The sequence below is a fragment of the Hyperolius riggenbachi genome, chromosome 8 (assembly GCF_040937935.1).
Source record: "Hyperolius riggenbachi isolate aHypRig1 chromosome 8, aHypRig1.pri, whole genome shotgun sequence".
NCBI classification, from domain to species: domain Eukaryota; kingdom Metazoa; phylum Chordata; class Amphibia; order Anura; family Hyperoliidae; genus Hyperolius; species Hyperolius riggenbachi.
In genome coordinates, this window is record NC_090653.1 from 137,355,641 (window position 1) to 137,379,312 (window position 23,672).

Sequence of the window (23,672 nt, forward strand, 5' to 3'; positions counted from 1 at the left end):
GTTGCCTCCAGTTTGAGTTTATGAGCAGATAAGTTAGCCACTCATTTTCTGTAAAGATTCCATGACAAATAGACATGGGAAGGAATATGAACCCCCACTATGAAATTGTCACCATGGTGAAGTATTTTTCAGTCAGGCAGAGCTGTTTTGAGTGAATCCTTGCATTTTCTGCCTCGCTCAGCTCTGACTGTATTGTGTTGACACAGACTGCTCAGCTTCTTGAGGTTATTAATGACAACAGGTTTTTTTTTACAACCCCCACACATGAAAATAACTAGTCAGAAATACATGTTAAAGCCCTACTAGAACCGGAATTGCAAAAGGCAAATTCTGAAATGTGTTACTTAGCATAAATTAGAAGGAGCAGCACAATGGTATGGGGCCCAGCCTTCTTGCCTTAGAGTGCTAGAGCCCGTAGTTCTGTTCCCGGCCTGGAAACTATCTGCATGGAGTTTGTACAGTATGTTCTTCCAATGTTTGTGTGAATTTCTTGTGGGCACTTCACTTTCTTCCCACATCCCCAAAGCATACATACTGGTAGAGGTAGGTTCACATTAAATAAAATTTGTTCTGGTGTGCATTTGGCATCTGTTAATGCATCACAAAGCATGGTACCTTATTGCCATCCATTAGTTATGTGAATGGATCCATTGTGGGATAATTGCAGTACCTTGCTGTGCGATTATTATTGCTGTGCGTTACAATGTACTGCTTTGGTTTACAATGCACCACAAGGGGCATAGTGTGAACGTACCCTAATTAACTTCCTCCCCGATAAATTGGCCCTAGACCATCACTGGGAAAACTACGGCCCATAGTGTTGTAAATCCGGTCCAACAATAGAGGGCTAGATTCCTCTCCTCTCATCCCTCCCTGCAAATTTGTGTGTAGTGCGTATTGATAATTTAACTCACCCACCCACAGTTTAACTCATTGCACTTTCCAACGCTGATTTCCATGGCCACGGTGGCATCATGTGACCCACCAGCAGTACGTACCAGTGTGTCATGTGATGCCGCCATTGCCCAGCACTGCCCTAGTCTACGGGAAGGATAACAGATTATAACTGCACACACGGCATATACACACATGACCAGAGCAGCTTGCTGAGTGTTCTCTGCCTAGCTACCCATGCATTCCGACTCCTACAGAAGCAAAGTACTTTACAAATGTTAGCTTATTTCATAATAAGAATTGCTGTTGGAATTGAACTTTAACTAAAGTTACACACCTGAAACAAGCATTCAGCTTATCCAGTCAGACTTTAGTCAGAAACATCTGATCTGCATGCTTGTCCAGGGTCTATTGTTGAAAATATTGACCTATGCCTTGTTCTGTAATGCAGGCATGCTGAGTAATGGTGTATGATAGCTATTCATCCTCTTACTTTGGGTGTTATTTAGTCCCATCTGATCGACCCACCCATCAGCAGGTGAATCCAGAGAGGAAAGGAAACAAACTGCAATGCTTTTCTAATGCTGGGAATACGCCATACATTTTTTCCCCCCGATAGATGGGCTCCATAGATAATTTCCGACATGTCCGATATTCCTTCCGTCGTTTTTTGGCTCGATTTCTCATAGAAGTGAATGGAAAAAGATAAGAAAAACGAGTGGAAGTTAAGTGAATAGAGCTGAAAAAAACATCAGGTGGAAAATCGAGCGGAAAAAGTATCGTGTGTACCCAGCATAAGGATGTTTTTGCCACGATAAAGTGATTCTGTTCACCACTTTGCTTCTATATATTGATTATATTTACTTGTCATCCTAATTGCTGTTAGATTTTTCACCTGTTCTAGTTTGAGATTAGTTGGGCTTTGAAATAAATCTGAAGTATTTATATATGACAGCTGTCAGTTAGAGTAGAAAATAAAAACCTTATGTAGTAAAATAACCTTGTAAAATCAGTGGACTATGCGTGCATAAAAAAGAGGCACGAGGAAAATTGGGAGCCCAATCTCTGCAAGTAGAATATGGGTAAATTTACCCATATTCTACTTTTTAAATTGGCAATTATGATAGTAAAATATTGGTAAATAATACTGATATTTTACTACAACTAAACCTAACCCTATTCTCACACAGAACCCTTCCTCTACCTAGGCCTAACCTTAACCAGCCCCCTGCCGATGCCTAACCCTTAATCCCCCCAACCACGCCTAACCCTAAAAACTTTCCCCCAACGCCTAACCCTAACAACATTCTCTCAACATCTAACCTTGAAACTAACCCCCCCCCGCCCAAGCCTAACCTTATAACTCCCCCCCATCACGCCTGACCTCATAACTCCCCCTCCTTTAACTTAAAACCTTGCCCACAGACGCCTAACCTTAACTTTCCCACCCCCACACTGCAGTTCCACCACACAAAAATGATAAATACCGGGCACTCAGTAGGCACCCGTAGAAAATATCGGTGAGAGTGTGATATTTGGGTGCCCCAATTACTGCCGCTAAAGGGCATCCAAATTTCCTGCTTCCATGGGGCTATATTCACTAAACTTAACCCTCCTGGCGGTCTATTAAAAACCGCCAGGGGGCAGCGCAGCCGATTTTTGTAATTTTTTTTTAAAATCATGTAGCGAGCCTAGGGCTCGCTACATGATAGCCGCTGTGCAGCGGCATCCCCCTAGCCTCGGCGATCAGGAAATCCCGTTAAAAAAAACCCGGGATTTCCTGGAGAGCTTCCCCCGTTGCCATGGCGATGGGGCGGGATGACGTCATCGACGTCGTGACATCATCGGGAGTCCCGATCCACCCCTCAGTGCTGCCTGGCGCTGATAGGCCAGGCTGCACAAGGGGTCTAGGGTGGGGGGTCGGTACGGCGGATAGCGGCGAATCGGCGCGGGGCGGCGGCGATCGGTGTGCAGCCAAAAAAAAAATTGTGCAAATCAGCCCAGCAGGCCCTGAGAAAACCTCCTGCGCAGCTTACCGCCAGGAAGGTTAAGATTGCGCAGATATCATATGTAACGTTTAGTTGGTATTATGGAAACTGCATAATGCAGGTTATGAATATAGCTTGAAAGCAGTACATGCAGCACATACGTTACCCATATTACTGACTCAGTCAGCCAGCAGCACATATATTATGAGAAACATGGGTTGTATGCACTGCCCACTTATGCTATTTGTGTAATAAAGTTGTAAAATTTCCATAAACCACGATAAACTTTACAAGCACTTTCGTTGCAGAATAAAGTCTAGTGAATCAGTCCCATTGTAAGTAAATTACAAAACAAAACTACAAAACATGGAGATTTAGAGTTTTAAAAGTGTATGTACGAGTTTGGAGAACAGGACTGCAGGGGAACTGGTATTAGGGAATCTGAAGTGAAAATAACGTATGAAATTATGAATTTGATGTGTTGTACAGCTAAGAAATAGAACATTAATAACAAAGAAACAAGTCATATATTGTTCCCAGTACAGGAAGAGTTAGGAAACGTCAGTTGTTATCTATGCAAAAGACTTTCTCTGAGCTCCACCACCACATTGGTCCCAGATTTATGGAGCACTATACAGTACATCAAAGAAACAGCGACAAGACAGCTTCAGATAAGGTTCAGTGAGAAGAGAAGTTCAAAGGATCATTAGCTCTGCAAACCACACTCTGTATTTTAAACTATAAAACAGAGCAAACTGCAAATATGAAATATGCAATGCTATAAAAACACTATTTATCTGAAAATAAAAATATGAGACTAATTTATTTGCTACTAATGTTCTATTCCTAATCCGTACTATACATACAGTTCATTATATCATACGGTTTTTTTTTTTTTTTCTTTGCTTCAGTGTCATTTTATTATTAAAAAAAGCAGCCTTCATATCCCTCTCACTTCAGGTATCTTTTAAGACTCATAGGGCCCTATGCAATTACCAAACTCTCCAGCGCTAAGTGCTGGCGAGTTCTTAAATTAGGCGTCAGTAAGGTCGCCTAATGCAATTGCATTTAACACCCCCCAGGGCAGAAAAGAACTCGCTTGGGCGATATAATCGCCCAGTGAGTTCCTTGTCCCCTATGCAATTGCATTTTTCACCCTCCGGGAAGCGATGCTTCCCGCCAAACATAAATGTTAACTTTTCACCTGCTCTAAACAGGCGAAAAGAGCTATCGACGGTGTCTGCGGGCTGTTTTTGGCATCTGGGAGCCTCCTTTACTAAGGACACCCCAGATGCCAGGGATTTAAATAGGAAAAGGAGTCAGTTTTGACTCCTTACCTATTTAAAATGTAACAAAAAAACATACCTCCATCGTTCTGTCTCGGCGCATGTCCCACGCCGCTCCTCCGCTCATTCTTCCTCCATCTCTGTGCATTGTTGGAGCCGGCAAAGCATCTTTGAGTCTCCCGCTGGGGCTCCCCATTCGTCCACTAGGTGGCCCAATTAGAATCATTCTGATTCTCATAGGTCCAATTAGCACCAGGATGATTCTCATTGGGACACCTAGTGGATGAATGGGGAGCCCCGCCGGGAGACTCAAAGATGCTTTGCCGGCTCCAACAATGCACAAAGATGGAGCAAGAATAAGCGGAGGAGCGGCATGTGACATGCGGCGAGACGGAACAATTGAGGTATGTTTTTTGCTGAAGGTCCTGCGGTAGCGACAAGCGGCAGGAGGCGACGGACGGCGTGTAAGAGCAAAGGCTGACTCTTGTGACGATGCGCGCGCATTTCCCAGGGGAGTGGGGCTGCAGTGCCTTGGTGCCGAAGGACAGCTCCCCAGCATTAATGCCTTGCTCCACATCGCTCACTACACAGGAGCATCGCTCAGCGAATACCTAGTATTCGCCTGAGTTATGCTCCTTTACGCAAGGACATCGCTCAGGTGAAAATGGCAATTGAATTTGCCAGTAAATCCTGAGCGATGTGAGGAGATAAGAAGCTCGCATGTTTTAAGCTTCTTATCTCCTCGAATTGCATATGGCCCATAGGCCCATATGCAATAACTTTTTCTCCTGAGTCTTCTCCTAGGTGATATTTTTAAACTTGTCAATAAAATTCCCACTAAACCACCAGCAAGCAAAAAAATACTCAAAATAATTTTGATAATACTTTTCACCTACCTTTTGGTACTTTTTCGATTAAAAAATGCTGAAAATCTATTTTAAAAATATGCTGAAAAATTATCTCCTAGGAGAAAACTCAGGTGAAAAATTGAATTGCATATGACCCATTGGGTCTGATCCAATTCACTTTTCCTCCTAAGTTTTCTCTTCTGAGATAGTTTTTTATTTTCTGTTTAAAATAACTTTTTAGCAGTCTGCAAAAAAATACCAAAACTTACCGGAGGTAAAAAGGTACTGTCAAAATTGTTCTTAGTATTTTCTTGCTTGTTGGTGGATTAACAGGCATTGGCCCATCTGCAATTCCTATTTCTCCTTAGTTTTTTCCAAGTTGATATTTTCAAACCTTTTAACCCCCAAGCAAGAAAGAAAATTCACAAAATAATTTTGATAGTACTGCTTTTGGTACTATGTCAGTTGCAAAATGCTGAAAAGTTATTTTAACCACTTTGTCCTCCTTGACGTATAAAAACGTCAAGGAGGACAGGCGCGCTCCCGCGGCCGATCGCGCGCGTGCACGCGCACTCCCGGCCGCGGAGTCGGTAGCCACGGAATCAATGTATCGGGCTGGGGAGCCCGATCATTGATTCCTCTCCCCCGCTGAAAAAGCGACAGCTTCTCTCGGAAGCTTCGCTCTTTCTGAAGCTGTGTCCCTCTAAGCGTACATTGTACGCTTAGAGTGACGTCATGTAAAAAAAATCGAGATTGCCATCTTGTGGCCAAAAAGTATAACTACATGTAAATGCCCAAAAACATTACAATACCCCAATATTTCAGCAAATAAAACACTTTTAAAACCCACCCTCCCAAAAATGCCCACATAAAATGTTTAATAAAAAAAAACAATAAAAACATTACTATAAAAAAAACAAAAACACATAAATATTTACCTAAGGGTCTAAACTTTTTAAATATCTATGTAAAGATGAAATATTTCTCTCTATTTTTTTTTTTATAAGCTTGTAAATAGTGATGTATGCAAAACGGAAAAAATGCTCTTTTATTTCCAAATAAAATATTGTCGCGATACATTGTGATAGGGACATAATTTAAATGGTGAAATAACCGTGACAAATGGGCAATAACAATACGTGGGTTTTAATTATGGAGGCATGTATTATTATAAAACTATAATGGCCGAAAACTGACAAATAATGAATTTTTTCTTTTTTTTTCTTATTCTTCCTGTTAAAATGCATTTACAGTAAAGTGGCTCTTAGCAAAATGTACCCCCCAAAGAAAGCCTAATTGGTGGCGGAAAAAACAAGATATAGATCAGTTCATTGTGATAAGTAGTGATAAAGTTATAGGCTAATGAATGGGAGGTGAACATTGCTCGGATGCATAAGCTGAAAACGACTGAGATGTTAAGTGGTTAAAGAATAGATGAAAAATTATCACCTTGGAGAAAACGTAGGAGAAAAAGTCAATTGCATACAGGCCATTTTATTAATAAAATGCGAAAATATCACCTAGGAGAAAACTTATGAAAAAATGGGAATAGGATCAGGCCCATTTACTTTAAAGTTTTCTTTTGATTCTATTTATTGCTTTGATAATTGTAGTGTTGCACTGTAAATAATTCTCTGTTATAATTTGTTGTTGCAGAAGAATGATCCCCCCTTTCAGCTGAAACTCCCTCCTAAAGCTCAGCGTCCTGAAAAGGAAGTGGATCCAGAGTATGAAGAAAAGATGGTAAGTGTTTTGTGACTGGAGTAGCAGACAGTTAAATATATCTTGGTGTAAATGGCTTGAAGGAACACAATAGCAGGAAGCAGAAATTTTACTGACAGGAAGTTACAAGGAAAGTTAGTGAGGGAGCAAGTGAGGAAATTGTCACTGCCCTTTCTTTATAAAACACCCTTGTCAGTTTATCTCATCGTTGTCAAGCTCAGGCTGACTGATAAGGCTGTATTTTGAAATGAGACGTGCCTTCAGCATGTAGCTTTAGTATGTAAAGCAAGGCATAGTTCAGAAGAGAAGTTGTTATTTGGGATGTCATGAGCAATGTGCTTACCTACAGTATCATTTTTATTATTATTATTGATTTATAAAGCGCCAACATATTCCGTGGTGCTATACAAAGTAAGAAAGGAACATGGGGTACATAATAATACAGACAATGGTGTATACCAATATACAAAATACATAGTATAATTACAATAATAATTAGTGACAAAATACAAAAGCGATACAAAATACAGAAAGTGTAATGACAGTGATAAAAGTAACATGATGAATAAAATGTATAATGATTTCCAAGACACAAAAGGGGGTGAGAGCCCTGCCCTTGTGAGCTTACGATGTAAAGGAAATAGAAGGGGGGCGGGGAGACAAGAGGAGGGGTAGTATACAACAAACATATAGAGGCAGTGTGTTTTAGGATATCTAGCAGGAGTGCAATTCGGTCTTAGGACAAAGGGAAGTGGCCTAAAGTAGCACATATGCTTGTCAGAACAAGTGAGCTTTTAGAGAGCGTTTAAAGGTAGCAAAGGTTGGCGAGTGACAGATGTGTTGTGGGAGGGCATTCCAGAGGATAGGTGAAGTGCGTGCAAAATCTTGTAAACGTGAATGTGACGGGGTAATTCTAGAGGAGAAAAACAGAAGATCATGTGCAGATCTGACATGTATATTAAAAGTAGAAGTCAGAACAATATTGGCCCATCCAGCTCTCTATGTTGCGGGGGGGGGGGGGGGGGGGGGGAGGGGTGTAGGGCGGTGGTGGTGATGTCAGCTCAGGTTCGAAAACCCGTCACAGCCATCCCTCAGCACACTATTGCTAAGGCCAGACATGGCTGTATGTATTAGGGCCTGTACACACTGCTGCGCTTTTAAAATTGCATGTGTTTTTTAATTGCAAGGTCTTTTGAAAAATCATGAAAATCGTTAAGACCTATACACACTGGTGCGATGCGTTTTTTCTACTCTCATGAAGGCAGAGCAAGCGCAGCAGTGTGTACAGGCCCTTAGTTACATTCACATTAATGTCGTAACCTTGTATTATGCAGTCATGTTTGTACCTTACTTTGTACAGCATGCACTGAAGAAGAAGACAGAGCTATAGTCAGTAGTAGCAGTAAAATTCCATCCAGATTTAACAAACCCTGTATGCATAGACATAACAAAGGGAAAGCAAGACCACTTCTAGATGTAAAGTATACAGTTGTTTTGCCAAGACTAAATATGAACACAATATTGCTGCTTAGCAGAATGCCAGGTTACAGGAAAGAGCTTTTCTTCACAGTAAACACTAATGTCTTGTATGCACGCTAGATGTTTTTGGCTGAGGCTGTTGGTCATGTAACATACATGCCGCTGGGTCACGGAGAACAGATGCCCCAGCAGAGATGTGAGAGGACACAGGAAGGAGTGCATCAGTGGACAGGTGACATCATGCTGCCAACACTCTGTACCATCCCTGGGGGAGCACATTTTGAGGTTCCCCATTGGTTGACCCGAAATCTGCTGCTCACCCGACCACCCCCTTTTTAAAGGGAAGGTCCAAGCAAAATAAAAAAATGAGTTTCGCTTACCTGGGGCTTCTACCAGCCCCATGCAGCCATCCTGTGCCCTCGTACTCACTCACTGCTGCTCCAGTCCCCCGCTGGCAGCTTGCCGACCTCGGAGGTCGGGGGCCGCATTGCGTACATTTTTACGCATTCCCGCTAGTGCAGGAACATGAACACATACATTTTTACACGTAAGTGGTTCAATGCGTACATTTTTACGCATTGAACCAGTAATGCGTAAAAATGTATGTGTTAATGTTCCTGCACTAGCGGGAATGCGTAAAAATGTACGCAATGCGTCCCGCCGACCTCCAAGGTCGGCAAGCTGCCAGCAGGGGACTGGAGCAGCAGTGAGTGACTACGAGGGCACAGGATGGCTGTATGGGGCTGGTAGAAGCCCCAGGTAAGTGAAACTCATTTTTTTTATTTTGCTTGGGCATTCCCTTTAAGTGAAATCTTTCCACCCAAATTGATCAATTGTTTCAATCAATTTTGTACACAAATTAATTAAAGCTGCAATCAGGCAGTCATGTTGTGTCGACGTTTATTATGATCAAATCTGCTGGGGAAAATTGACAAGTGTATGGGCACATTTAGGCAGAGTTCACATATCATGGTACTCCCGCTGTGTCTGGCGACAGTGGATGTATATACGGTCATCATCCACGGCATGAAACTCTTGCGCTGACTGCCTTTGTGTCTGTGGCATTGTACATGTTATACATAAGTAGCATGCTATGTATCATATGTCTGGTGTCTGGAATTATCATGTACCATACAATAATCCATTCTGCTCACCACAAAGGAGACAGTGGATCCCTTGATGATAGATGGATGTATGAACGGATCTTACACTTAACATAGGATCCTTCAACATGTCCATTTATCTGCTGCACAATGTCACAACTACGTCATGTGCAGTGTGCTCCCGGACGCGCACAGCCTGGCTGGCGCCTTCTCACTACTGCCCAACCCAGCCGACCAGGAAGAAGCTGCCGGGGGGCATTTAGGTAGGAAAGGAGGAGGGTAGAGGAGAACGGGGGGAGCAGTAGGCATCAGGATAGATGGCAGTACATGCCTGCTCCCCCTATTTCTCCTAGTTAGTTCAGCTCTGGTATACTTTAAATGTGAGCCCAGCCTAATATTGATTGCACTGCTAAAACTGCTCAATTTGTACTGTCTGATGCAGTACAAAGCTATGAAAATGGTGTCTGCAGAGTATAAACAGTATGTCTGATCAATACACAAAAGATAATTTGATTGTAAAATGGATGGATCATGAATGCCATAGCTTTAACAGATACTCATTAGATTTGGTGTTAATATTGAATCTAACATCTTACCTGCTAAAAATTTTGTGTAGTGCATGCATACCTTTATGTCTGTTATGGAGCAGAGGAGATCAAGGGGACTGACGGATGCTGGCTTGCACTAGATGCTCATAATGGATGCTTGCTTCCATTTCAAAGCTTGCCAGCAATCTGTATCTATATATACACAGTCTGCTACTTCGGTAACCAGCTATGTTTTGTTAATTCCTAGTATGAGCATGTTATACAAGGGTTGTCCCGAAAGTAACAGCCGTTTTCAATTAATCAATTAAGGAAACATTTTATTTACTTTATTTTAGACACACAGGTCCATATGCAATTAACTTTTCTCCAGAGTTTTGTCCCAGGACATCTTCTCTACAGAGCAGCTTTCCAGCATTTTGCAATTGAAAAAGTTTCAAAAATAAGTAAACAGGGAAACATCAAACTTTTTTTGAATATTGAAGCAAACTCTTTGAGATAAAATGTAGGGGAGGGGGGGATGTATAGCCCGATTGAGCACAAATACAAGGAATATATTATAATACAAAACTTTATTTAAAGGAATACTTAAGTCATCAAAAAAAAATGACTCCTACTCACCCAGGGCTCTCCTCAGCCCCCTGCAGCTGAACGGTGCCCTCGCCGTGTCCCTCCGATGCGCCTGGACTCGCCAGCGGGCACTTCCGGATTGGCCGTCACCGGCCGACAGGCTCGGAACGCGGCTTCTTAGCCGCGTTCCCGGCCGCAATAGCATTATAGATGGTGCTATTGCGGCCGGGAACGTGGCTAATCAGCCGCGTTCCCAGCCTGTCGGCCAGTGGCGGCCAAACCGGAAGTGCCCGCCGGTGAGTCCAGGCGCATCGGAGGGACACGGCGAGGGCACCGTTCAGCTGCAGGGGGCTGAGGAGAGCCCCGGGTGAGTAGAAGTCATTTTTTTTGAATGACTTAAGTATTCCTTTAACACTTGCAGAAAAGTATGAATATAAAAAACACATGGTAGCAACTTGCCAGCCCCTCCCCCCACCGAGCCCAAAATCCCCTCAAAAATCCCATATAAAGCTCAATGAGCCCTGACCAAGTTCAAGTGCACATGAATAGAACTAAGGCTGCGCAGCCAATTGTCTTCAGCAAAATGTCAAAAAAGATGACAAAAAATGAAGTGAAATGTTCGTTCAATCTTGCGAGTTGCGTGTCCAAAGGTTATTTGCAGGGATGCTTGGATTATTGAACATATTGTAAACTCAACCCCAGCCACAAGTAAACTTATCAGTATGTCAAGACACCTTAAACACAATCAAATTCCAGTGAAGCACAGATGAGTTGCATCAGCTTGTAAAGCACATATATGCAGTGCAGGCGATTGCCAGTCATTGGAGAAGTTCATGCATAGATAAACAGCTTGGTTGTCAATGTTGTCGCCCTGTTGGGCTCTTATTGTCTCCACGTAGTGGGTACCGAGACTTTAAAGGGCTGGGGGAGGTGAGGAGATGAGGTTGGCTCCAGGAGAGCAGAGCGGGCGTGCGGGTGCCGCCATGAGAGAGGACGGCGTCCTTGATCTGCTTAGAAAGCGTGTCTGTGAAACGTCGCCTATGTGCCCGCCGCCATCCAATCACGCCACGCCATGCGGCCACACCCGCCCCCAGCCATGGGCCAATCGAGTGGGGGGGGGGCAGGGCAGGCAGACGCAACGGGCACGCCAACCAATAGCGCGCCCGGCGCGTCTGACAAGCCCCGCCCCCCGCACGCTGACCCAATATTTTCTTGCTTCTTTGAGGCTTAACCACTTCAACTCGGTTTTTCCCCTTAAAAAAACCGGAGCAATTTTCACCCGTCAGCACTCCTTCCATTCATTCACCTATAACTTTATTTCTACTTATCACAATGAAACAATCTATATCTTGTTTTTTTTCGCCACTGATTAGGCTTTCTTTGGGGGTACTTTTTGCTAAGAATTATTTTATTCTTATTCAGTTTTAATGGGAATAATAAGAAACAAATTTTAAAAATTCATTATTTCTCAGATTTCGGCCATTATAGTTTCAAAATAAAACATGCTAAAGTAATTAAAACCCACACATTTTATTTGCCCATTTGTCTCGGTTATTGCAAGGTTTAAAATTTTTCCCTAGTACAATGTATGGCGCCAATATTTTATTTGGAAATAAAGGTGCATTTTTTCAGTTTTGCATCTATCCTTAATTACAAGCCCATAATTTATAAAGTAATTGTAGTATACAGTTTTTATTTACATACTAAAAAATTTCAGTCCCTAAGGTAACTATGTATTTTTTAATTTGTAATTTTTTTTAAATTAAAAAAAAAAAAAGGTAACTTTAGTGGAGTGTGGGCGGTAAGGGGTTAATTTAAAAAGAAAAAAAAAGTAACTAGGGATCATTAACTGAAAAAAAGGGGGATGTAATATTACAATTTGGCCACAAGATGTCCTCAATGGTGACTTCAGCTTACCGTACTATTAGTACGGAAACGGAAGCACTACGTGGATGGGATTTATGAATGGCAGAGCCGTCTGAATAGACGGCTGCGGCCATTCACAGGGAGACTTAGATCAATGAATGGGATTTGTTTTCCCATTCATTGATCTAGCGGTTAACGATCGGCGGTAATGAGCTGCGGTACCGAATGTGGGGGGCGAGCGAGGGGGCGCGGTGGGAAGGACGTAATAGCTACGCCCCTGCACAGAGTTGTGCCATTTTCGAGGTTACTCGTCCCGGCAGAGGGTAAGTGGTTAAATGTTTTTATTGATAAGTTGTGTAAACATCTCCTGTGACTTTTGTTTAACCTTCCTGGCGGTAAGCCCGAGCTGAGCTCGGGCCATGCCGCCGGAAGGCACCGCTCAGGCCCCGCTGGGCCGATTTGCATAATTTTTTTTTTGCTGCACGCAGCTAGCACTTTGCTAGCTGCGTGCAGTGCCCGATCGCCGCCGCTACCCGCCGATCCGCCGCTATCCGTCGCGCCGCAGCCGCCCCCCCCCCAGACCCCGTGCGCTGCCTGGCCAATCAGTGCCAGGCAGCTCTATGGGGTGGATCGGAATCCCCTTTGACGTCACGACGTCGATGACGTCTGTGACGTCATCCCGCCCCGTCGCCATGGCGACGGGGGAAGCCCTCCAGGAGATCCCGTTCTCTGATCGCCGGAGGCGATCGGAGGGGCTGGGGGGATGCCGCTGAGCAGCGGCTATCATGTAGCGAGACTTTGTCTCGCTACATGAAAAAAAAAAAAAAAATTTTTAAAAAAAGATTTGCTGCCCCCTAGCGATTTTTTAGCAAACCGCCAGGAGGGTTAATGTGACAGTTTCACTTTAAAGTGGACCTGAACTCTTGCACAGGACAAAAGGAAAACATAGAGACATGCACCCTGTATGTATTTAGAGAGTTTAGCCTGTTTTATTCCCCCTCATTTGTGTCTAATCACAACTTGTAATTTGATTTCCCCCCTGTGTCACATGACTTCCACGGGAACGATAAGGCTGATAAGCTCATTTGAAAGCACTGGATATTAACAATATGTCTGCTTCCATGAATTAGGAAGTAGAAACAATGCAGATATATTTTAGGATTAGACTATGGGCCAGTACTACTTCCGGGTCGATAAGACCCGGAGTAGTACGGCTGTGCTGGGCCGGCGGTGTGCGTCTTTGATCGCGCGCCTTTTGCCGGGCACTCTCTGCGCATGAGTGTGACGTCACTCATAAAGTGAAACTGTCACCTCCAGTGACATCTCTAGGATTTGTATCAGGTGTAACAAAGAAATGTTTTTGCTTAAAGGTTATAATGCTGTTGTGTAACTTTTAAAGCAGAGAGGACGTTCTGAGTCCAGGTCCACTTTAATAAACATTTTTTTAAATAGGCGCTATCAGCCACACCAGTGGTGCTCAAATACCCCTTTTCAAAATTCGAGTTAGGTCGAATTCGAATAGTAAATTATTCGAGGTTAGTCGAATATTCGAGTCGAATAATTTTTACTATTCGATTCGACCTCGGAATTCGAGCTCACTATTCGAGTCGGTATTCGAGCTCATTATTCGAGCTGACTATTCGAAATGGCCTTAAATAGCTTCCAACACTGGTTTTGAGGGTGAATGATGCAAGAAACCTCTTTTTTTCCAAGTAACAACAGCAAGTGATTATGTGGGGATGTTCCTTTAAAAAAAAAAAGTTGAAAAGAGAAGTTGTGTCCAGAAATTTGTTCAGTACTGTATATACTTCTTCTTCTTCTTCTTTATCTTCTATATCTTCTTCTTCTTCTTCTTCTATATCTTCTTCTTCTATATCTTCTTCTTCTATATCTTCTTCTATATCTTCTTCTTCTTTTATATTGTCTTCTTCTTCTTCTTCATCTTCTTCATCTTCTTCATCATCATCTTCTTCTTCTTCATCTTCTTTTTCTTCATCTTCTTCATCTTCTTCATCTTCTTCTTCATCTTCTTCATCTTCTTCTATATCGTCTTCTTCTTCACTTATTTCTCTTTTCAAAATTTTTGTTTAAAGAAATGCAGCTATTTTTGAGCGTAACAAATAGCTGGTGGCGCACGCATGTTGGAAGCGCCATTGTATGTGCTCCCTGGCAGTGGAAACACACAGACAGCAGGAGGTAAATTCAGCAGCAGGAGGAGGAGGATGAGTGTGTGGCAGCAGGCAGTCAATGAGGCAGGCAGCGTGACATAATAGCCCTGGTACCTAGCGGTGATACCAGGGCTGTAAATAAACACAGCAGGCAGGAGGTCCCAGACAGCGGTCGTGCAGCCCACATTGTGTCCAATACACAACTGGGACAACACAGTTTTCAACCCGGGCACCTCAGAAAAATTAAACCTTTTTTTTTTTTTTGGTTTTTTTTGTTTTGTTTTTACAACAAATTACACAGATATAGCTATTTTTTGACGTAATAGCTGGTGGCAGAGTGGCAGCAGAAGGTAAATCTGTGTACCCTGGCAGTGGGAAACACAGACAGACAGCAGCAGCAGCAGGAGGAATGGAGGAGTAATTATGTGTGCAGCTATTGTTTGAGGTAATAGCTGGTGGCAGAGTGGCAGCAGAAGGTAAATCTGTGTACCCTGGCAGTGGGAAACACAGACAGACAGCAGCAGCAGCAGGAGGAATGGAAGAGTAATGTGAGCAGCTATTGTTTGACGTAATAGCTGGTGGCAGAGTGGCAGCAGAAGCTAATTCTGTGTACCCTGGCAGTGGGAAACACAGACAGACAGCAGCATCAGCAGGAGGAATGGAGGAGTAGTGTGAGTGTGGCAGCAGGTAGGCAGCGTGACATAATAGCCCTGGTACCTAGCGGTGATACCAGGCCGTAAATGAACACAACAGGAGGTCCCAGACAGCGGTCGTGCAGCCCACATCGTGTCCAATACACAACTGGGACAACACAGTTTTCAACCCGGGCACCTCAGAAAAATTAAACCTTTTTTTTTTTTGGGTTTTTTTTGTTTTGTTTTTACAACCAATTACACAGATATAGCTATTTTTTGACGTAATAGCTGGTGGCAGAGTGGCAGCAGAAGGTAAATCTGTGTACCCTGGCAGTGGGAAACACAGACAGACAGACAGCAGCAGCAGCAGGAGGAATGGAGGAGTAATTATGTGTGCAGCTATTGTTTGACGTAATAGCTGGTGGCAGACTGGCAGCAGAAGGTAATTCTGTGTACCCTGGCAGTGGGAAACACAGACAGACAGCAGCAGCAGGAGGAATGGAGGAGTAGTGTGAGTGTGGCAGCAGGCAGGCAGCGTGACATAATAGCCCTGGTACCTAGCGGTGATACCAGGCCGTAAATGAACACAACAGGAGGTCCCAGACAGCGGTCGTGCAGCCCACATCGTGTCCAATACACAACTGGGACAACACAGTTTTCAACCCGGGCACCTCAGAAAAATTAAACCTTTTTTTTTTTTTAATGGTTTTTTGGTTTTGTTTGTAAAACAAATTACACAGATATATAGCTATTGTTTGACGTAATAGCTGGTGGCAGAGTGGCAGCAGAAGGTAAATCTGTGTACCCTGGCAGTGGGAAACACAGACAGACAGACAGCAGCAGCAGCAGGAGGAATGGAGGAGTAATTATGTGTGCAGCTATTGTTTGACGTACTAGCTGGTGGCAGACTGGCAGCAGAAGGTAATTCTGTGTACCCTGGCAGTGGGAAACACAGACAGACAGCAGCAGCAGGAGGAATGGAGGAGTAGTGTGAGTGTGGCAGCAGGCAGGCAGCGTGACATAATAGCCCTGGTACCTAGCGGTGATACCAGGCCGTAAATGAACACAACAGGAGGTCCCAGACAGCGGTCGTGCAGCCCACATCGTGTCCAATACACAACTGGGACAACACAGTTTTCAACCCAGGCACCTCAGAAAAATTAAACCTTTTTTTTTTTTTAATGGTTTTTTGGTTTTGTTTGTAAAACAAATTACACAGATATATAGCTATTGTTTGACGTAATAGCTGGTGGCAGAGTGGCAGCAGAAGGTAAATCTGTGTACCCTGGCAGTGGGAAACACAGACAGACAGCAGAAGGGCAGTACACAGCAGCCCACTGTAGATGTAAAATGTGTGGCTGCAGGCGACGTAATAGTCAAAGTGAACCAGGCTGGCTTAGTGAGCAGGAGCCAGGAGGTGGTAAAGGGTGGTAAGGCACATTAACGATGGTTCTTAGCCAGTTCATGTCCCCCTCTCGCCGACAACAGGGGCCAGGAACTCGCCTTCCACCCACGCCTGGTTCATCTTGAGAAACGTCAGTCTGTCCACAGACTTGTGAGACAGACGTGAGCGTTTCTCGGTGACCACACCACCAGCTGCACTGAAGCAGCGCTCGGACAGCACGCTGGAAGGGGGGCAGGACAGCACTTCCAGGGCGTACTGCGCCAGCTCGCTCCAGATCTCCAGGCGCTTGACCCAATACTCCATGGGATCAACAGGGGCATCGCTGTCAAGCCCGCTGTAGGACCCCATGTAGTCAGCCACCATGCGGGTCAGGCGCTGGCTGTGACCGGTGGAGGATGCTGCTGCATGCACCTCCTCTCTGGTCACTGCTGCCGGAGCCTCTACAGTCCTGTAGAGCTCATGACTGAGAGACAGCAGGTCTGTGGGGCGCTTGCTGCTGGATGCAGGCACCTGCTGCTGCCTCTGTGCTGGCTGCTGGACAGTGGGGGTGGAAGGCTGGGGGAAGGCTTCCTCCAAGCGCTCAACAAGGGCCTGCTGCAAGCTCCTTATTTGTTGCGCTGGGTCTCCTCCTGCAGGCGGCAGGAACTGGCTCAACTTCCCCTTGAGGCGTGGGTCCAACATCATGCTGATCCAGATGTCCTCCCTCTGCTTCATCTGGATCACCCTGGGGTCTCTGCGCAGGCACGTCAGCATGTGCGCTGCCATTGGGAAGAGGCGGGCCACGTCTGCTGGCACATCGACGGCAGTGCTGCTGTCCTCATCCTCCTCCTCTGCCTCGTCAGCCTCATCCTCTCTCCACCCCCGCACCAACTCAGCTGCACTGTGCTGCTCCCCCTCATCACCAGCAAGGTCAGGGACCTCTACCAAGTCCTCCTCCTCCTCCCCCTCAGAGGTGGACTGTGCAGCTGCTTGCCGCTCCTGCTGGTCCAAGGCTGCCGCTCCCTGTTCCAGCAAAGCATCGAGGGCCCTGTTCAGCAGACAAACCAGGGGCACCCACTCGCAGACCATAGCATGGTCCCTGCTCACCATGTTAGTGGCCTGCAGAAAGGGAGCCAGCACTAAGCACACCTGCTGCATGTGCCTCCAGTCATCATCGGGGACGATGGACGGGATGTTGCTGGTCTTGTCCCTTCTCTGAGCGGCGGAAACAGTGGCCAGGGCAAGGTACTGGTTGACAGCGTGCTTCTGTTCAACCAGACGCTCCAACATCGCCAGGGTGGAGTTCCAGCGAGTCGGAACGTCAAGGATCAGCCGATGGCGTGGCAGATCCAGCTCCTTTTGCACGTCTTCCAGGCTCGCACAGGCTGCAGCCGAGCGCCGGAAGTGACGCACAACGTTCCTTGCCGTTTCCAGCAGTTCGCCCATCCCCTGGTAGGTGCGCAAGAACTTCTGCACCACCAGGTTCAGCACGTGGGCAAGACAGGGGATGTGGGTCAGGTTTCCCCTGTCTATTGCGGCAACCAGATTGGCCCCATTGTCGGCCACCACCTCTCCGACTCTGAGGCCTCTGGGGGTCAGCCAAATCCTCTCCTGCTCCTGGAGTTTGGCCAACACATGGGTTGCCGTCAGCTTGGTCTTCCCAAGGCTGACCAAGTGCAGCAGCGCTTGGCAGTGGCGGGCCTTCACGCTGCTGCTGAGGCGGGGGGTTTGGCCAGGTGTGCCGGAGGATGGCAGAGGATCGGAGGAACCTGCTGCAGTTCCCCTGACCCTGCGGGGTGGCACCACCCACTGTGTTGCTGCTGCTGCTGTGCCCGCTGCTGCTCTCCCATCCTCACCCCCTTCCACCAAGCTGACCCAGTGGACAGTGAAGGACAGGTAGCGGCCTGTCCCGAAGCGGCTGCTCCAGGAGTCCATGGTGACGTGGACCCTTTCACCAACCGCGTGCTCCAGCCCTCGCTCCACATTGGCCATCACAAAGCGGTGCAGTGCAGGAATGGCCTTGCGGGAGAAAAAGTGTCTGCTGGGGAGCTGCCAGTCTGGGGCTGCGCAAGCAAGCAGCGCACGAATGTCGCTCCCCTCCTGCACGAGCGTGTACGGCAGGAGTTGGGAGCACATGGCCCGTGCCAGCAAGCCGTTCAGCTGCCGCACGCGACGGCTGCTGGGAGGCAGAGCCCTAACCACCCCCTGGAAGGACTCGCTCAAAAGGCTCTGGCGTGGCCTTTTGCTGGCACGGGAATCAGCAGACACAGCGGAGGAGGCCACTGAGGACTGGCTGCCAGAACAGGCCTCAGTGTCGGCGGCAGGAGTTGCAGAGGGGGGAGGAGCAGTGCGTTTCCGCACTCCTGCTGGTGCTGCTGGAGGAGCAGGAGGGCGGGTGGCTGCTGTTGCTGCTGCTGCTGAAGGCTGTGCAGTGATGGGTGTGGTGCCACTGCCAGCACCAGATGCCTTCAGCCTCTGGAACTCCTCATGCTGGTGGAAATGTTTCGCAGCAAGGTGGTTGATGAGCGAGCTGGTGCTGAACTTTAAGGGGTCTGCACCTCTGCTCAACTTCCGCTGACAGTGGTTGCAAGTGGCGTACTTGCTGTACACAGTGGGCATGGTGAAATATCGCCAGATTGGTGACAGAAACATCCCCCTACGGCATGGAAGCGCTGCTGCCTGTCTCCCTGTGGTGGTTGGTGGGGGGGGGCTTGGGGGGCTTGGGTGCGGCTGGTGGTGGTACCGGCAGATGCTGCTGCTGCTGCTGCTGAGCCTGAGACACCAGCAGGCTGTGGGACCTGCCTACTGCTGCCAATGCTTGCAATGATGTGCCTCCTTGCAAGGCCCACAAGAGCATCCTCCTCCTCCTCCTCAGAGCTGCTGAGGACGACATCCCCTGGAGGTGGTGGCACCCAGTCTCTGTCTGTCACCGGGTCATCATCATCCTCCCCCTCCTGAAACATGTCCTGCTGGAAAGATGACCCCCCAAACTCCTCTCCTGATGCATGGATGGGCTGCTTGACTGTCGCGACAGGCTTGCTGTCCAATCCCTCATCCCCCAAAGTGCCCATCAGCATCTCCTCCTCAAAATCGCCAACAACAGCAGACAATACCCTGATGGTGCCTGGGGTAAAAATACTGCTGAGTGACAGGTCGCCAACTTGTGACGGTGAACTGGCCTCCTCCCCAGACCCTGCTGGGCGGCTGCTGCGAACAGGGGTGGTGGTGGTGGTGGTGGTGAGGGTGGAGGCCTCGGATGCAGAGCTGATGGCGGGCTGCTCATCCTCCGTCATGAGTTGCACCACAGTGTCTGCATGCTTTTCCTCAATGGGACGTTTCCGACCCGGCTGGAGGAAAATCGGAGCAGGTGCTACACGCTGCTGCTGCTGTGTCTCTGCAGCGTGAGTTGCAGATGCTCCTGCTGGGCGGCGCCCAAGGCGTCCACGGCCAGTGGCTATGGGAGGAATGTTAGCCACTGACGCTGCTGCTGCTGCTGCGGAACTGTGCATGGTGGCGCGGCCGCGGCCTGCCACAATGCTGCTCCCTCTCCTCCTGATTCCCTTGCTGCCCTTCCCCTTGCCCAAACCGCGCTGGCTGCCACTTCCAGACATCTTTGATGTTTTGGGCGTATAGACAAAAGTTTTTTAAAAGGGCGGGTGAAAAGTGGGGTACTTTAATGGAGTGGGTTGGTGGGTGAGGTGACTGAGTGAGTGTCCCTAGTACAGTAAGTAAGTAGTAACAGTCAGGAAGTACAACTAGCAGTTACAATAATCAGTAGTAATCACAAGTAAATTTAGTGTGTGTACACTACAGACAGTGAGTGCACGCACGCGCAAACACGCGCAGGAGCTAGCCTATGAACAGTGACTGAGTGAGTGTCCCTAGTACAGTAAGTAAGTAAGTAGTAACAGTCAGTAAGTACAACTAACTAATTACAATAATCAATCAGTTATCAGAAGGAAATAGAGTGTGTGTAGTGTGTGTACACAGACAGTGAGTGCACACACGCAGGAGCTAGTAGCCTATGAACAGTGACTGAGTGTCCTAGACTCCTAGTACAGTAAGAGTAAGTAGTAACAGTAAGTACAACTAACTAATTACAATAAGCAATCAGTTATCAGAAGGAAATAGAGTGTGTGTAGTGTGTACACAGACAGTGAGTGCACACACGCAGGAGCTAGTAGCCTATGAACAGTGACTGAGTGTCCTAGACTCCTAGTACAGTAAGTAGTAACAGTAAGTACAACTAACTAATTACAATAATCAATTACAATAATCAATCAGTTATCAGAAGGAAATAGAGTGTGTGTAGTGTGTACACAGAAAGTGAGTGCACACACGCAGGAGCTAGTAGCCTATGAACAGTGACTGAGTGTCCTAGACTCCTAGTACAGTAAGAGTAAGTAGTAACAGTAAGTACAAACAACTAACTAATTACAATAATCAATCAGTTATCAGAAGGAAATAGAGTGTGTTTAGTGTGTGTACACAGACAGTGAGTGCACACACGCAGGAGCTAGTAGACTATGAACAGTGACTGAGTGTCCTAGACTCCTAGTACAGTAAGAGTAAGTAGTAACAGTAAGTACAACTAACTAATTACAATAAGCAATCAGTTATCAGAAGGAAATAGAGTGTGTGTAGTGTGTGTACACAGACAGTGAGTGCACACACGCAGGAGCTAGTAGCCTATGAACAGTGACTGAGTGTCCTAGACTCCTAGTACAGTAAGTAGTAACAGTAAGTACAACTAACTAATTACAATAATCAATTACAATAATCAATCAGTTATTAGAAGGAAATAGAGTGTGTGTAGTGTGTACACAGAAAGTGAGTGCACACACGCAGGAGCTAGTAGCCTATGAACAGTGACTGAGTGTCCTAGACTCCTAGTACAGTAAGAGTAAGTAGTAACAGTAAGTACAAACAACTAACTAATTACAATAATCAATCAGTTATCAGAAGGAAATAGAGTGTGTGTAGTGTGTGTACACAGACAGTGAGTGCACACACGCAGGAGCTAGTAGACTATGAACAGTGACTGAGTGTCCTAGACTCCTAGTACAGTAAGAGTAAGTAGTAACAGTAAGTACAACTAACTAATTACAATAAGCAATCAGTTATCAGAAGGAAATAGAGTGTGTGTAGTGTGTGTACACAGACAGTGAGTGCACACACGCAGGAGCTAGTAGCCTATGAACAGTGACTGAGTGTCCTAGACTCCTAGTACAGTAAGAGTAAGTAGTAACAGTAAGTACAAACAACTAACTAATTACAATAATCAATCAGTTATCAGAAGGAAATAGAGTGTGTGTAGTGTGTACACAGACAGTGAGTGCACACACGCAGGAGCTAGTAGCCTATGAACAGTGACTGAGTGTCCTAGACTCCTAGTACAGTAAGTAGTAACAGTAAGTACAGCTAACTAATTACAATAATCAATCAGTTATCAGAAGGAAATAGAGTGTGTGTAGTGTGTACACAGACAGTGAGTGCGCACACGCAGGAGCTAGTAGCCTATGAACAGTGACTGAGTGTCCTAGACTCCTAGTACAGTAAGTAGTAACAGTAAGTACAACTAACTAATTACAATAATCAATTACAATAATCAATCAGTTATCAGAAGGAAATAGAGTGTGTGTAGTGTGTACACAGAAAGTGAGTGCACACACGCAGGAGCAGCTAGTAGCCTATGAACAGTGACAGTGAGTGTCCTAGTACAGTTACAGTATATAACTACAATACTAATACAATCAGTAGTAAAGGACAGCAGAAATACTGGTATAGAATAGAGAGAAATAAACAGAGGACAGGAGGACAGCTGCCCACACAGGCAAGGCCCTGAGGCCTAAAGCTGTAAGCCTGCAGCAGCTGGCCTGTCTCTATGTAACACAAAAGCTACTAACTAAAATACAATGTCTAACTAACTAACAACAATATAGGTGTGTATAGGAGGTGTATGTGAGCAAAAACGCTAGGTAAATGACCACAATAGAGCTCTTGCTAAGCCAAAGCACAAAGGAGCAACTCTCTCTCTGTACAAGTCTCAGGCAAGCACGGAGAAACGGAACATGGCGGCCGCTATTTATAGGGTAGGGGCTGGCCAGGGTCCCCCTCTGTGATTGGCTGCCGTCAGAGGGCCTGGGAGCCCTCTGATTGGCTCTAAGGACATCAATCTGGGCTATGACGCTATTCGAGCTCGGTACCGAGCTCGAATAGCGCCGTTTTGCTCGAATAGCTCGAATAGTGAATGGGCTATTCGAGTGTACTCGAATAGCCCATTCGAATAGCTACAGCTATTCGGAGCTCGAATATCGAGCTCGAATAGCTGGAAAAGAGCTCGAATATTCGAGCTACTCGAATATTCGAGCTCTGCTGAGCACCACTGAGCCACACTATGCCAGAAAAAAAACACGTATGTAAGAAGATAAATACTTGCTCTACTTACATAATAGGCGCATTGCACTGTCCACGTTTTGATTGCAGTTAATTGTAAATGGTAAATTTGGAGATCTCTATTTCTGGCAGGGGCCATCTTAGGACCTCCAGACTGAAGCCAATCCTGATGTCATTTCCTCCCTTTACTCCCTGCAGCATTACAGATCAAAGCGGGGAGGAATAAAGGCAGCACACTCACTCACCTCATTAGGGGCCTGATTCACAAAGCGGTGCTAACAGTTAGCACCCTGGTGAAAAGCCTTTTATCATGCCTAAACTCAGTTTAGGCATGATAAGTTTAGGTGTGATAAGTTTAGGCATGATAAGTTTAGGTGTGATAAGTTTTTAGGCGTGATAAGTTTAAGCACCAACTGGGTTAGCACCGCAGTGCACAGCTGATCAAAAGTGTTGCGCTAGCAAAGTCTGGTGCACTTTGCATAGAGTTTAATGGCGCTGCTTTGCGTGCGGGACTTTGCGCGCAATCTAAACTTATCTAAACTTATCATGCCTAAACTTATCACACCTAAACTTATCATGCCTAAACTTATCATGCCTAAACGTATCATGCCTAAACTTATCTTGCCTAAACTGAGTTTAGGCATGATAAAAATGGTTATCACGCTTGAAGTCTTTAACTGGGTTATCACCGCTTTGTGAATCGAGCCCTATGTGTTCTGGAATTATTAATGCTAAGTAAAGACTCCAGAAGATAAACAAAAAAACAGAAATTAATTACACCACTTGTG

The 23,672-nt window shown here is 45.9% G+C and overlaps 1 protein-coding gene across 4 annotated transcripts in view; it reads left to right on the forward strand.

Annotated features, from left to right (window-relative positions):
- SMARCA1 (SWI/SNF related, matrix associated, actin dependent regulator of chromatin, subfamily a, member 1) overlaps nt 1-23,672 on the forward strand; it is a 254,961-nt gene that overhangs the window by 37,051 nt on the left and 194,238 nt on the right. For all 4 annotated transcript variants that reach the window (XM_068251160.1, XM_068251157.1, XM_068251159.1 and 1 more), the window contains one exon: nt 6,673-6,759. In XM_068251160.1, coding sequence (XP_068107261.1) covers nt 6,673-6,759 — 87 coding nt within the window. The remainder of the gene's footprint in view (nt 1-6,672; nt 6,760-23,672) is intronic.